The 13,605-nt window shown below is 46.7% G+C and overlaps 1 protein-coding gene and 1 long non-coding RNA gene across 5 annotated transcripts in view; both read left to right on the top strand.

Annotated features, from left to right (window-relative positions):
- Window positions 1–1,224, top strand: part of LOC308470283 — an 82,679-nt gene extending 81,455 nt beyond the window's left edge. The window contains exon 2 of the long non-coding RNA XR_013982337.1: window positions 76–1,224. This is a non-coding gene — a long non-coding RNA (uncharacterized lncRNA). The remainder of the gene's footprint in view (window positions 1–75) is intronic.
- A 2,700-nt stretch (window positions 1,225–3,924) lies between these two features.
- LOC308469983 (uncharacterized protein) lies at window positions 3,925–10,008 on the top strand. 4 transcript variants are annotated; one of them, XM_080993160.1, is made up of 3 exons: window positions 3,925–3,999; window positions 5,103–5,229; window positions 8,100–10,008. In XM_080993160.1, the coding sequence occupies exons 2-3, from the start codon at window positions 5,196–5,198 to the stop codon at window positions 9,005–9,007; spliced, it is 942 nt and encodes a 313-aa protein (XP_080849286.1). In that variant the 5' UTR covers window positions 3,925–3,999; window positions 5,103–5,195; the 3' UTR covers window positions 9,008–10,008. The 4 variants fall into 4 exon arrangements, with proteins under 4 accessions (XP_080849286.1, XP_080849287.1, XP_080849285.1 ...); XM_080993161.1 differs by having other exon boundaries at window positions 3,957–4,038; XM_080993159.1 differs by lacking the exons at window positions 3,925–3,999; window positions 5,103–5,229 and adding an exon at window positions 6,788–6,875.
- Window positions 10,009–13,605: the final 3,597 nt, after the last annotated feature.

Below are 13,605 nucleotides of genomic sequence, written 5' to 3'. Positions count from 1 at the left end.
GAAGGGACCCCAAGGATCATGGGTAAGCAAACTAAGGCCCAATTGCCTTCTAAATCCGGCCTGCGGATGGTCCAGGAATCAGCATGTTTTTCCATAAGTAGAACGTGCCCTTTTATTTAAAATGCATCTCTGGGTTATTTGTGGGGCATAGGAATTCATTCATTCCCCCCCCAAAAAAAATATAGTCCGGCCCACCACATGGTCTGACGGACACTGGACCGGCCCCCTGCTGAAAAAGTTTGCTGACCCCTGATCTAGTTCAAGTGATTCTCTTCCTCAGATTCTCAACCCTCCATCCCTCCATTTCTTTTTCACACAGTAGCAAAAACCCACAGGGGATCCGATCTTCTGCTTGACTGGGGAGAGCCACGCTGCCCCTTCAGATTTTCCAACTCTTCCTCTCCCTGTAATTGAGCCTGCTTCAGCTTCATGGGGAAAGGGGAAGGATGGATCTCGTGGTTGCTATTCACTTTTCCATCTTTCTCTCTGGCTGAAGCCCAGACATGCTAGGAGCCTCAGTGATGATAATAATAATTTATTATTTATATCCCGCCTAATGGCTGGGTTTCCCCAGCCACTCTGGGCATCTCCCAACAGAATATTAAAAGCATGATAAAACATCAAACATTAAAAACTTCCCTAAACAGGGAATGCCAACCAAGTACAGTGGTACTTCAGGTTACATACGCTTCAGGTTACAGACTCCGCTAACCCAGAAATAGTGCTTCAGGTTAAGAACTTTGCTTCAGGATGAGAACAGAAATCGTGCTCCGGCAGTGCGTCAGCAGCAGGAGGCCCCATTAACTATAGTGGTGCTTCAGGTTAAGAACAGTTTCAGGTTAAGTACGGACCTCCGGAATGAATTAAGTACTTAACCCGAGGTACCACTGTACTGGAATAAAACTTCACTGTCGTAACAGAATAATTTACACACTGTCAGAATGGAAGAATGCATTTGCCCATAAGAAATTCAAAATCTAACAGTGATGCTACGGCTCTGCACAAGTAATAAATAAAATACTGTTGTCAAATAAAGCAGTGCCACGTGCAAATCTAGCACAATAATTTATTTTATACCTGTACATATACACATACATGCTGGTATTTATAAATATTACTTATGCAAATTGCTTGCGGTTGGCTACTGTTGCTGAGGCTGAGCCCCATTTATGTTTGCGGTGTCCAATTCGCAATTGCTATTAAAAATGTGGTATTAAAAATGTGTCCCTGGTGTGAATTGTGTTTCATTTGTTAAGAAAGAAAGAGATGACTGTAATTGGTAAAATGTGCAACTGAATTGTTAAATGCATTTTAACGTTGATGATATACACAATTCATTTTTTGTTTTGTAATCTCGTAAAAAAATGGCAGCTAGGCATTCGTTGTGGCGACCGTTGTCTATGTTTAAGGTGCCATTTGGCAACTAGCTTATATACTTGGGAGATGTTTCTATCTAACAGTAATGACTTCCAAGTGCAATATAAGTACATCCTGATACATTTTATAAAGCTTTGAACAGCTCAGGGTCCGTGAGAGCTTTTCCCTGCTTCTCCTTGACACAAGTAGCTAGACGTGTGCCATGCCAGTTCTGATTTCAAAAGGAGCTTTGAGAAAAGTTATTGCTACCTCTGGAATTCATGGGACGCGGGTGGCGCTATGGGTTAAACCACAGAGCCTAGGACTTGCCGATCAGAAGGTCGGCGGTTTGAATCCCCGCGACGGGGTGAGCTCCCGTTGTTCGGTCCCTGCTCCTGCCAAGTAGATAAATACCGTAGGTACCGCTCCGAGGGGAAGGTAAACAGCATTTCCGTGCGTTGCTCTGGTTCACCAGAAGTGGCTTAGTCATGCTGGCAGCATGACCCGGAAGCTGTACGCTGGCTCCCTCAGGGGTCCCTTTACCTTTACCTAAAGGTAAAGGAACCCCTGACCGTTAGGTCCAGTTGCGGATGACTCTGAGGTTGTGGCACTCATCTCGCTTTACTGGCCAAGGGAGCCGGCGTACAGCTTCCGGGTCACGTGGCCAGCATGACTAAGCCGCTTCTGGCGAACCAGAGCAGTGCACGAAAACGCCGTTTACCTTCCTGCCAGAGCGGTATTTATCTACTTGCACTTTTATGTGCTTTCAAACTGCTAGGTTGGCAGGAGCAAGGACCGAGCAACAGCATTCATAACCTGTAAAACAATCTTAACAGTGATAACAAAAGAGTCACCAAGAAATAAACTAAGCACTGTCGAATTCATACACAAACTCTTTTCAGCCCTTGTGACTCAGCCATGTTGTTGTTGTTGATGTTGTTGTTGTTTAGTCATGTCCGACTCTTCGTGACCCCCTGGACCAGAGCACGCCAGGCACTCCTATTTCCACTGCCTCCCGCAGTTTGGTCAAACTCATGCTGGTAGCTTCGAGAACACTGTCCAGCCATCTCATCCTCTGTCGTCCCCTTCTCCTTGCGCCCTCAATCTTTCCCAACATCAGGGTCTTTTCCAGGGAGTCTTCTCTTCTCATGAGGTGGCCAAAGTATTGGAGCCGCAGCTTCACGATCTGTCCTTCCAGTGAGCACTCAGGGCTGATTTCCTTCAGAATGGATAGGTTTGATCTCATAGGAGATATGATAGCCATCTTCAAATGTCTAAAGGGCTGTCACATCAAAGAGGGAACAAGCTTGCTTTCTCCTCTGGAAGGTAGGACTCGAACCAATGGCTTCAGTTTACAAGGAAGGAGATTCCAGCTAAACATCAGGAAGAACTTTCTGACAGTAAGAGCTGTTCAGCAGTGAAACGGCCTCCCTTGGGAGGTTGTGGGCTCGCAATTGAAGCACTTGCGGTTCGGTGGAAGGCTGCTCATCTCCCTCAGCAGTTTCAGGTGCTTCTCCTTCATGCTTCCAGTTGGCGCTCGCGGAGGAAGAGGCCACTCCCCGTGCTCGCTCATGCTGCCCGGGGAATGAGGAGGGAAGCCGGGACCCATCCTGCTCAGAGACCATGAGGGAAGCGCGAGGGGGACGAGGCTTGGGCCTGTGCCCCTGACACACGCACGCAACCCCAACTGATGGACCAACAGAAGGGAGTGGGGAAAGGGGAGGGGAGCTTTGTCGGCCCTTGGTGAGGAGGAAGGGGCAGATGAATGACGAGCCAAAGCGGAACCCGTGTGGCACCTTTTCTCTGCAGAGAGGAGAACGAGGAGGAGAGCAGCTCGGGGATAAGCCTGCACCCTGAAGGCACCTGACGCCGAGCACGGGATTCTTTCCACGAGCACTTCCTTCCCCGTTCTATCTCATTCTTCCTCGCTGGCAGAGCCCGCAGCAGAAGAGCCCGTCCAAGTGCCATGGACTCTCTCCTCCCCGGACACTCAGGCTGGCGCCCTTAAAACCATGGCGCCCTGGCGCACCACCTGCACCACTGAGTAGAGACGGGCCTGCATGGACTTGCTTTCCTTGGAGGTTTTTAAGCAGAGGCTGGATGGCCATCTGTCAGGGATGCTTTAGCTGAGATTCTTGCATTGCAGGGGGTTGGACTAGATGACCCTTGGGGTTCCCTTCCAACTCTTAAAATTCTATGGTTCTATGAAATCTCTGGCCAGATGTGACCCCCACCACCCACCCCATTCCTCAAAGCAGCCCTAGCAGAGCAGCAGGGCCAAAGATGGGGGAGGTCATGGGTGTAGCCAGGATTTTTGGGGGGCGGGGGGAGGCAGCTTTGAGCTTTTTTTAAAGGAAACCCAAGCTTTTGATCCTTTTTTAGGAAATCAACAGAAACTCAGATAATTGAGGATTTTCAATCCTTTTCGTTTCACGGGGGGGGGGCAGTAGGCACAGTCTAGGCCTGAAAAGGCGCGCGGGGGGGGGGCGTCCTGCCCCGCAGTCCTCCGGAGGTTAAGGAACCGAGTTCTGGTTCCTAGAGAGGCCGGAAGCTGCAATGCAACAGACGGGGTGGGGGCTAGAGGGGCTCCTTCCTTCTTCCGGCAGGAGAAATGGTCCAGCGAAGGTGGTGGTTGCGGAAGAGGTGCGGCTTATGGGCGGCGAATGGGGTGAAATCTAAGGGGTGCCCTATTTTGGGGGGTCGGGGGTGTACGAGGTTGGGGAGGGGGCGCAGGAGGAGGGTTTGCCTGGGGAGGCGAAGGGGGGGGTAAATAGCAGAGAAAGTTAATAGAATATGTGGAAATGGCAAGACTGACAAACAGAACAAGAGATCAGGATCAAAAAGAAGAAGGGGGAAAAACCTCATGTTTTTTGTGGAATATTTAGAGGCACATTGTAAACCAGGCATGTCCAAAGTCCGTTTTGGGCGCCTAATACGGCCCGCCGGTCGATTTAATCCGGCCCCCGTGGCAGTATATGTCCTGGGGTAAAACCCTATTTTAAACTGTATTCTAACTTATATTTTAATCAACTTTTTAAAAAAATGCTTTTACTGTATTTATATTTAGTGTTAGTCGCCCTGAGGGCGGGGTATAAATAAAAAAATATTATTATTAAAAAAGCTCAGCAACTTTAATCCTAACAAAAGCTCAACAACTTCGGTCGGCCCTCATGCATGTTCACTCTTTGAAAAAAAGTTTGGGCACCCCCTGTTGTAAACCGATTTAGAAGTGAGCAGAATAAATGAAACAATTGAGATATGAAGATGAGGAATACAGGGAGACATGTAGTGGGAAAGGCAGTAATAAAATGCACCACCAGGGAAGAAGAGCCAATGCCGGTTGTGTGTTTCTTTTATTTGAAATGTTCTTATTGTTTCAAGTGTAAAATGGAAATTTAAGGGGGGGGGGAGCAAGAACCTCTGGGAAGCTGCCCTCTCCCCTCTGAAGGGATCAAGCCACTTTTCTCCCCTATTATCATTTTATATATGTTGGAAGCTGCCCCGGATGGCTGGGGCAACCTAGTAAGATGTGTGGGGTGTAAATAGTAAAATTATCATTATGGAATGGGACGTCCCTATTTTCACTGGAGAAATGTTGAAAGGTATGTGGAGGAGAGACACCTTTAGGAGAAAAATTGAGACATTCCACACTCCCTCCTCTCATGTTTACCAAATTCCTCCGATGTTCTTACCCATCCATTTAGTGACTCTTTGTGCATATGGCTTGTGTTTCCTTCTTATTCTAGGCTCTCTTGACTTTTACGGAAGCAGCTCTGGATTTTACGGAGGACAGGTGGCACCTGCAGGATCCCAGCTGAAGATCTTTGCGCTGGGAAGTCATGGAGGAGAATTATAAGACGGTGGCCTCTCTAGGTAAGGATGCTTTTCTCCTCAATTGTTTGTTCAGCATGTTTTTGTTCTTTCTGCCATTCCCCCACCAACCCATCGAATTTGCCCCTTTTGTTCTGCACCTCCCTCAATACTTTTCTTTGTGCTAGAAGACATCTGAAGGCAGCCGTGTTTAGGGAAGTTTTTAATGTTCAATGTTTTATCGTGTTTTTAATATTCTGTTGGGAACCGCTCAGAGTGATTGGGGAGGCCCGGCCAGATGGGCAGGGTATAAGTAATAAATTATTATTTTTTATTGTTGTTGTTGTTATTTAGCTGTGTCCGACTCTTCGTGACCCCATGAACCAGAGCATGCCAGGCACTCCTGTCTTCCACTGCCTCCCGCAGTTTGGTCAAACTCATGCTAGTAGCTTCGAGAACACTGTCCAACCATCTCATCCTCTGTCGTCCCCTTCTCCTTGTGCCCTCCATCTTTCCCAACATCAGGGTCTTTTCCAGAGAGTCTTCTCTTCTCATGAGGTGGCCAAAGTATTGGAGCCTCAGCTTCAGGATCTGTCCTTCCAGTGAGCACTCAGGGCTGATTTCCTTCAGAATGGATAGGTTTGATCTTCTTGCAGTCCATGGGACTCTCAAGAGTCTCCTCCAGCACCATAGATCAAAAGTATCTATTCTTCGGCGATCAGCCATCTTTATGGTTCAGTTCTCACTTCCATACATCACTACTGGGAAAACCATAGCTTTAACTATACGGGCCTTTGTTGGCAAGGTGATGTCTCTGCTTTTTATTATTATGCGTTCTCACAACACTCGAGCTGGATACATTCCGGTGCCTTGAAGCTTAATGTCTATAAAACGTATTTCCTCCAGAGAAGGGCAGCCAAAATCCTCAAGGGGATATAGTAACTCCCTTATGAGAAAAGGTGCAGCATGTGGGACCTTTCAGTTTAAAGGAAAGGCTAGTAGGAACTAACAAGATAGAAAATGCACTCAAGTTTCCCACAGGCATTGGCCACTGTGAGAACAGGATGCTGGACTAGATGGGCCATTGGCCTGATCCAGCATGCTGATAATATGTTCTACACAGACGTAAGGCGTAAGCTGTTCTTACATTCTTACCAATCTTTACTGCAACCACATGTGAAATACTGTGCACAGTTTTGATCACTCTTTTTATGTTCCTGTTAATCTTAATGTCAGGATATACCTCTGGCTCTCTTTTGGATGATGATGAGGAGGAGGAGGAACAGTGCCAAGTCCAAATTAGAAGAACTGGCTTTGCCAAGTTCCACCATGCCATCCCCAACAGGCATTTTAAGCCGAGCCGGTTTCTAATTTGTGTAATAAAATGGCACCCTAGCATAAAGATCAAAACTGGCTTTGATAAGTTTGAACAGGAGTTCAAGCTCAGCTTCATATCCAGTGAGTGCATGTTCATTGCTGATCCTGCTGGGATTTCAGCCTTCACGTGGTATTCATGTGTTGTAGGAGTTACAAAGTCGGAACCATCCCCCTTCTTAGCCTTAGATGTGTCATAGAGTTGGCTCAGTTTGGAATCTGATTTTTTTTAAAAGCTAGCCTTGTTTCCTTCCTTGAAAGAATGGAACTTCAGTTCCTTTGGGGGGGGAGAGAAGATCCATTTATCCTGGATCCCAAAGAGGAGGCATCAACAGGTGTTTTGAAGGACTTTTTTCCCCGTTCCTATGTGATTTCATCCGGGGCAGATAGACCCATCATAACTTAAAGGAAATCAGAGAAATTCATGGAAGAGAAGGCTTCTCAAGGCTATGTGCTACCTCCAGAATCAGGAGAACAACAGCAGGAGGGGACAGTTAGCTTCCTGTTCTACTTCTGGGCTTCACATGTGCATCTCGTTGGCCCTTGTGAGAATGCTAGACTGGATAGGCCGTAGGGTGGATCCATTGGGGCTGTTCTTTGGCATCCAGGTTGAGGTTTGCCTTCTACATGCTCTGATATGCCCCAGGTTTTGGGGTTGTTTTTTTTAAGTGGCTTGTCTTCCGCTGTACCTGTTCACAGGTGCCAGGTGGCTCATACCAGATCCACATTTCCCATCCAGTGTGCTGGCAGGATACCTAAGATCCTGCATTTCCCTGCTCTTGGCTTTGAGCAGCTGTCCGGAGAGCAGTTGGGTGGACTTGGAGTGCTGAGTGGTTTCTCCTCGGAAGTAACCACCCTGCCTGTTTCATTGGAAGAAATCCCCAAACAGGACTTGATCCCTTTCCCAGAAGGAGAAGAATCAGTTGGCCGTTGCTCTCGAAGAAGGGAAGAAATTGGCAGGTATCTGCTCTCAAAATGTCTCTGCGAAAAATGGGAACAAGAGAACACTGCATACCTGTGGAGTTCTAGTCTTGGCCCATCCCTGCCTTTGGAGAAAACCCAGAACTCGGTGTCAGAGCACAATCTTTGCGTTCAGAAAGTCCTACGTTTAATCCCCACCTTCTCCAGAGACCCCATCTGGAACCAGGAAGTGAGTGTAGACCCCAGTGCTCTGATTCTTGTCTAAGGCATCTTCTTGGGTTCTTATATCAGACCTTCCAAATGCATAGGAACCACAGAACAGTGAGTTGTTCCCAGTTTGTTCAATTCCCCCACTTGCTGCACTTCTATTCCTTTAAATATATTTTTATTAAGCTTTACATAAGAAATTTAAATTCAAACACATCATTCACCTCTTCAATTAGGATTCTCTGAATCCCTTGACTTCCCTCCAGCCTTCCATGGTTACCATTGTCAGTCTTTTTTTCTTCTGCTGCTTATCTTATTTTCTCTAATCTGTTAAAAAAGTAGTAAATGGGTAAATGGGTTCAATCTGTGATGAGAACCTTTGATTTCCCCTTGAAATTCACCCATGATTTTCTTTCTCACCTCTCCCTCAGATGATGGCCAAAGCAACGGGAACTATAGAGAAGCACCAGAAACACCTGCAGCTGAAGCAGGAAAAGGGATGTTTGACAATCAAAGGGATCCCCCAAACCATGAACAAAACCAGTCAGAGAATGGGAGGAAGAAATCATTGACTATGCAGGGTTTTGATGACCAAGAACCCCTGATGCTACAAGAAGATCAAAGCAGGAAGGCATGTCCAGTATGTGGAAAAATACTTAGAGATAAATCGGATTTCAGTAGACATTACAGAATCCACACAGGGGGGAAACCACATAAATGCACAGAGTGTGGAAAAAGCTTCCGTTTGCTCAGTAACCTTCGTAAACATCAGAGAACTCACACGGGAGAGAAGCCATATAAATGCAAGGAGTGTGGAAAGTGCTTCAGTGACAGCAGCAGTCTTATTCCGCATGAAAGATCCCACACAGGGGAGAAGCCATTTAAATGCACGGTGTGTGGAAAGAGATTTAGTGTGAGTAGTCACCTTACCGTACATCAGAGAACCCACACAGGAGAGAAACCATTCAAGTGCAAGGAGTGCGGAAAGAGTTTCAGTGACAGCAGCAGCCTTACTCCACATCAACGCACCCACACAGGCGAGAAGCCTTTTCAGTGTGTGGTGTGTGGAAAGAGCTTCAGAGTGAATAGTCACCTTACTGTACATCAGAGAACCCACACAGGGGAGAAGCCATTTAAATGCAAGAAGTGTGGAAAGTGCTTCAGCGACAGCAGCAGCCTTGCTCCACATGAAAGAACACACACAGGGGAGAAGCCATTTCAGTGCATGGTGTGCGGAAAGAGCTTTAGCGTGAGTAGTCGTCTTACCGCACATCAAAGAATACATACGGGAGAAGCCATTTACGTGCAAGGAGTGTGGAAGGAGCTTCAGGCGCAATAGTAGCCTTAATGTACATCAAAGAATCCACACACCGGAGAAACAATTTAAGTTCGTGGAGTGTGGAAAGAGCTTTAATGAGCAATACGTTTCAAAGAACACAGCAGCAGAGAAATTAAATGTGGAAAGGTTTTTAATGTGAGTCGCAGCTGGGAGGAAGACGTATGATAAATACAGGAGGAACTGCATGTGAAAAAAATGTGATAATTAAAGGAAACATGCATCATACGATATCTTGTAAGGATATGCAGTCTAACGTGGAAGCTTTGGGCATAGGAAAGCAAGTGAGATCTTACTAGGGTGTTTTGGCATGAGGGGTTTGTAGATGGCAAAGAAGCACAGAGATAAGGTAAAGGAACCCCTAACCATTAGGTCCAGTTGCGGACGACTCGGGTTGTGGCGCTCATCTCGTTTTATTGTCCGAGGGAGCCGGCGTACAGCTTCCGGGTCATGTGGCCAGCATGACTAAGACGCTTCTGGCGAACCAGAGCAGCGCACAGAAACACCGTTTACTTTCCCTATTTATCTACTTGCACTTTGATGTGCTTTCGAACTGCTAATTTGGCAGGAGCAGGGACCGAGCAACAGGAGCTCACCCCGTCGCAGGGATTCGAACTGCCGACCTTCTGATCAGCAAATAGCAAAGTTGGGTGGCCATCTGTCGCAGATGCTTTAGTTGAGATTCCTGCATTGCTGGGGGGTTGGATTAGATGACCCTTGGGTTCCCTTTCAAATCTACAATTCTATGAAAGTTTCCTTCAATACCCTCCAGCTAGGCCTTTGGCCTGATCCAGTTTCATGGCTTTTATACTCTTAAGCAATTCCTGATCTAAGCTTACTAAGGAGGTTTTGAAACGCTTTTGAAAAGTCCTAAGTACACAAAATCTAGTAGATTCTCTCATCTGCATGACCCTAAGATATTTAACGGGGACTCCATGAAAAGCTAACCTTTCAATGGTATAGAGATTTTGTTCATAAATAAATAAATGAATTGCTTCACTTTATTTCGCTGTGTAATCATCGCATCCCGAGAGTTTTTTATCTTAGAGTGTGTTTTCTGTATTTTTGTTTGTGGGGTTTCCTAATCCAAAAGCGCAATGCGTTCGCTGGACTTCTGCCGATTTATTTTAAATAACATATTTCAAACTGATTTCACTCTCCGGTTGTATATTAGATACGGCCTTCACTTTCATTGGGTACCAGGAGCAAGGCAAGAGAGGAGTGAGAGTTGTGTTTTAGCAACAATATCAGAGCTGAACTGGCTTCGCCAGGCAGTTTGAGAAGCTTTTAGAAAGGCAGCAGTTCTGGGGGAAACCTGAAGAGCTTGGAGGAGTAAACTGTCCAAATACAGTCATACCTTGGTTTCCAAACAGCTTAGTTCTTGAAAGTCTTGGCTCCCGAACGCTGAAAAGCTGGAAGTGACCGTTACAGTTTGTGCACTATTTTTGGAAGCCAAATGTCCGATGGGGCTTCCATGGCTTCTGATTGGCTCGGAAGGAGTTGCAGGAGCCAATCGGAAGCTGTGCTTTGGTTTCCAGACGTTTTGGAAGTCGAACGGGCTTCTGGAACGGATTCCTTTCAACTTCCAAGGCATAACTGTATATAGATCTGGGCCAGAGATCTCAAGGGCCTGATCCACTAGAATTATTCCCTGCTATTGACATCAGGCAAGCACATTCCCTGTACAGTGGTACCTCGGGTTACAGACGCTTCAGGTTACAGATTCCGCTAACCCAGAAATAGTACCTTGAGTTAAGAACGTTGCTTCAGGATGAGAACAGAAATTGTGTGGCAGCGGGAGGCCCCATTAGCTGAAGTGGTACCTCAGGTTAAGAACAGTTTCAGGTTAAGAACGGACCTCCAGAACGAATTAAGTTCTTAACCCGAGGTACCACTGTACTCTTTTGTCAGTGCCTTCTTAAAACATACTTGTTTCAGCATGCCTATCCAAACACGTAGATACTGAAGTGTTTTAATCATTCTTATTACTCACGTTGATTATTTTTAATCCTCCAAACCTTTTGCATCTCAGAAAGGATTTTTTTATTTTGATGCTGGGTGTCATCCACTCTCATACCAGGATCACTTTCAAATTACTTACCCCAACCCCCCCCCCCCCGCTCCTCCAAACTGGCTTTGTGGGGCGAGCCCCTCTGCAATCCTCCCCCCCATAGCCTTTACATCTTGCCTTTCCTGTTCTGTTTGTTCTTAAAAAAACCCTAGGAAGTTCTATAATATATAAGCTTCTGCCACTTTGCACTCTGGGATACGCTTTTGTTGGAAGTAGCAATGAAAGCATATGGACAGAGAGGGTGGAAAGTAGGGTAGACGCATAATCTTTGAGGAAAGGGTTTTGGGCGTACCTCCAAGAGGAAGAAGCTGGCATAAGTTTTATGCTGCAAGTCGCCCAGGGTGGCGGGGAAATCAAGCCAGATGGGCAGGGTATAATAGTAATATTAATGCAACACTGTAACACCAGTGCTACAGTGCTACATAGAGCCAGTGTGGTGTAGTGGTTAAGAGCGGTAGTCTCATAATCTGGGGAACCGGGTTCGCATCTCCGCTCCTCCACATGCAGCTGCTGGGTGACCTTGGGCCAGTCACACTTCTCTGAAGTCTCTCAGCCCCACTCACCTCACAGAGTGTTTGTTGTGGGGGAGGAAGGGAAAGGAGAATGTTAGCCACTTTGAGACTCCTTAAAGGGAGTGAAAGGCGGGATATCAAATCCAAACTCTTCTTCTTCTTCTTCTGCTACAGAAGCCCAACAAGAAAAAGATTTTAGAGAGCCAACAGCCCTCTACAAGCCTCCGAAGGTTTCTAGTCTTGAGAGGTCCATGTTACAGGGCTGGCATCTGCAAGGAACAGAATCTGTGCGGAAGAGATGGTCACCCTCTCAGCTGTTGGGAATGGAGGAATCCTCTAGATTTCCTTTCCAAAACTTCTCAGAGTACAAAAGACTGGCGTTAGGGTTTCTGCTTCCTGGTTGGTGTTCCATAATAAGAACAATTTATTATTTATACCCTGCCCATCTGGCTGGGTTTCCCCAGCCACTCTGGGTGGCTTCCAAGAGAATATTAAAATACAATAACCCATTAAACATTAAAAGCTTCCCTAAAGAGGGCTGCCTACAGATGTATTCTAAAAGTCTGGTAGCTGTTTTTCTCTTTGACAGCTGGTGGGAGGGCGTTCCACAGGGCGGGTGCCACTACCAAGAAGGCCCTCTGCCTGGTTCCCTGTAACTTGGCGTCTCGCAGCGAGGGAACTGCCAGAAGGCCCTCAGCGTTGGACCTCAGTGTCCGGGCTGAATGATGGAGGTGGAGACGCTCCTTCAGGTATACTTCACCGAGGCCGTTTAGGGCTTTAAACGTCAGCCCCAACGCTTTGAATTGTGCTTGGAAACGTACTGGGAGCCAATGTGGGTCTTTCAAGGCATACTATTGCCTCCCTCCAGTGCCTGTCTTATGAGACCAGCTTTACCTGCCCTTCCACCACCAAGAACCTGATCACTGGGTGGGTTGTTTGAGTTCTCCAAGACTAACCTAAAAATGAGTTTGGAAAGTGGGTAGGGGCAGCAGGGTAGCCTTCAGTTTCGGTGAGGCGAGGGCAACACTTGACTTTGAATGTGGGCAATTTATTATGATTCTAGACGATGTCCAGAATGAGCTTGCATCTCCCAATAAATGAATATTGTCTGCTATCTAACAACTTAATCCAATCCAGTCCAGTCCATTTCAGGGGGAACGAGTCACCTCCTGGTATGCCCCGCAGAGGACCTTAAGGTCCATGAATAATCATAGTTTAGAGGTCCCAGGCCCTAAGGAAGTCAGATTATCCTCCGCCAGGGCCAGGGCCTTCTCAGTGATGGCTCCAACCTGGTAGAATGCTCTGTCCCATGAGACCAAGGCCCTGCAGGATTTAACTTCCTTCCGCAGGGCCTGTAAGACAGAGCTATTCTGCCTGGCTTTCAACTTGAACTTAGCCTGATCTTTTATTCCCCTTCCTTCCCTCCCCCTCCCCTTTTTATGAAGATTACTTGCTCTGGGATCCCACAGCTAATTCTCCCCTGGTCTCCTCGCTGGCCCAAATGGGACTAATTTAGCCAGCTAGCCTTGGTGATCTAATGTTTATTGGATGGATTTCCCCCATAAATCCATCTTTGAATTCTGAACTTGTTCACGTTTTATACTGTATTTTATGCTGTTTTTTGTTGCATCAATTAAGTGATTTAAATTTGTTGTTAGCTGCCCCGAGCCCAGTTTTCTGAACCGGGAAGTGCAGGGTATAAATAAAAATTTATTCTTATTTATTATTATTCCCAGCCCCCCACCTTTGCCCCGAAAACATCTCACACCACCAAGGAAGACTATGTGCAAGTCTTTTCAGATACAGCAGATGCGTCCCCTTTGGCCTGACCTAGCAGGGTTTTCTGCTGAATTCACACAAAAAGGGCACTTCTATTGTCCTCCTCTGCCTCCCTTGCAACCCTTAGCCAAGAGATCTCCCTCCCTCCCCAATAATCAGAGCGCCTTTCTCAATGCCACCCACGGGCATCGCTGAGACACTTCGGGTTCCCATTCGCAGGCGGCCAGCGCAAAGGAAAC

This window comes from Podarcis pityusensis, assembly GCF_964106645.2.
Source record: "Podarcis pityusensis genome assembly, chromosome: 2".
Taxonomy (NCBI): domain Eukaryota; kingdom Metazoa; phylum Chordata; class Lepidosauria; order Squamata; family Lacertidae; genus Podarcis; species Podarcis pityusensis.
This window is presented reverse-complemented; position numbering and strand designations above follow the sequence as displayed.

What these genes read in the sequence shown, in the direction of transcription:
- LOC308469983 (XM_080993159.1), top strand. Translation starts at nt 6,803, where the DNA reads ATGGAACTTCAGTTCCTTTGGGGGGGGAGAGAAGATCCATTTATCCTG. An exon ending in CAAAGAGGAGGCATCAACAG is followed by an intron (nt 6,876 to 8,099) that starts GTGTTTTGAAGG and finishes CCTCTCCCTCAG; the next exon opens with ATGATGGCCAAAGCAACGGG.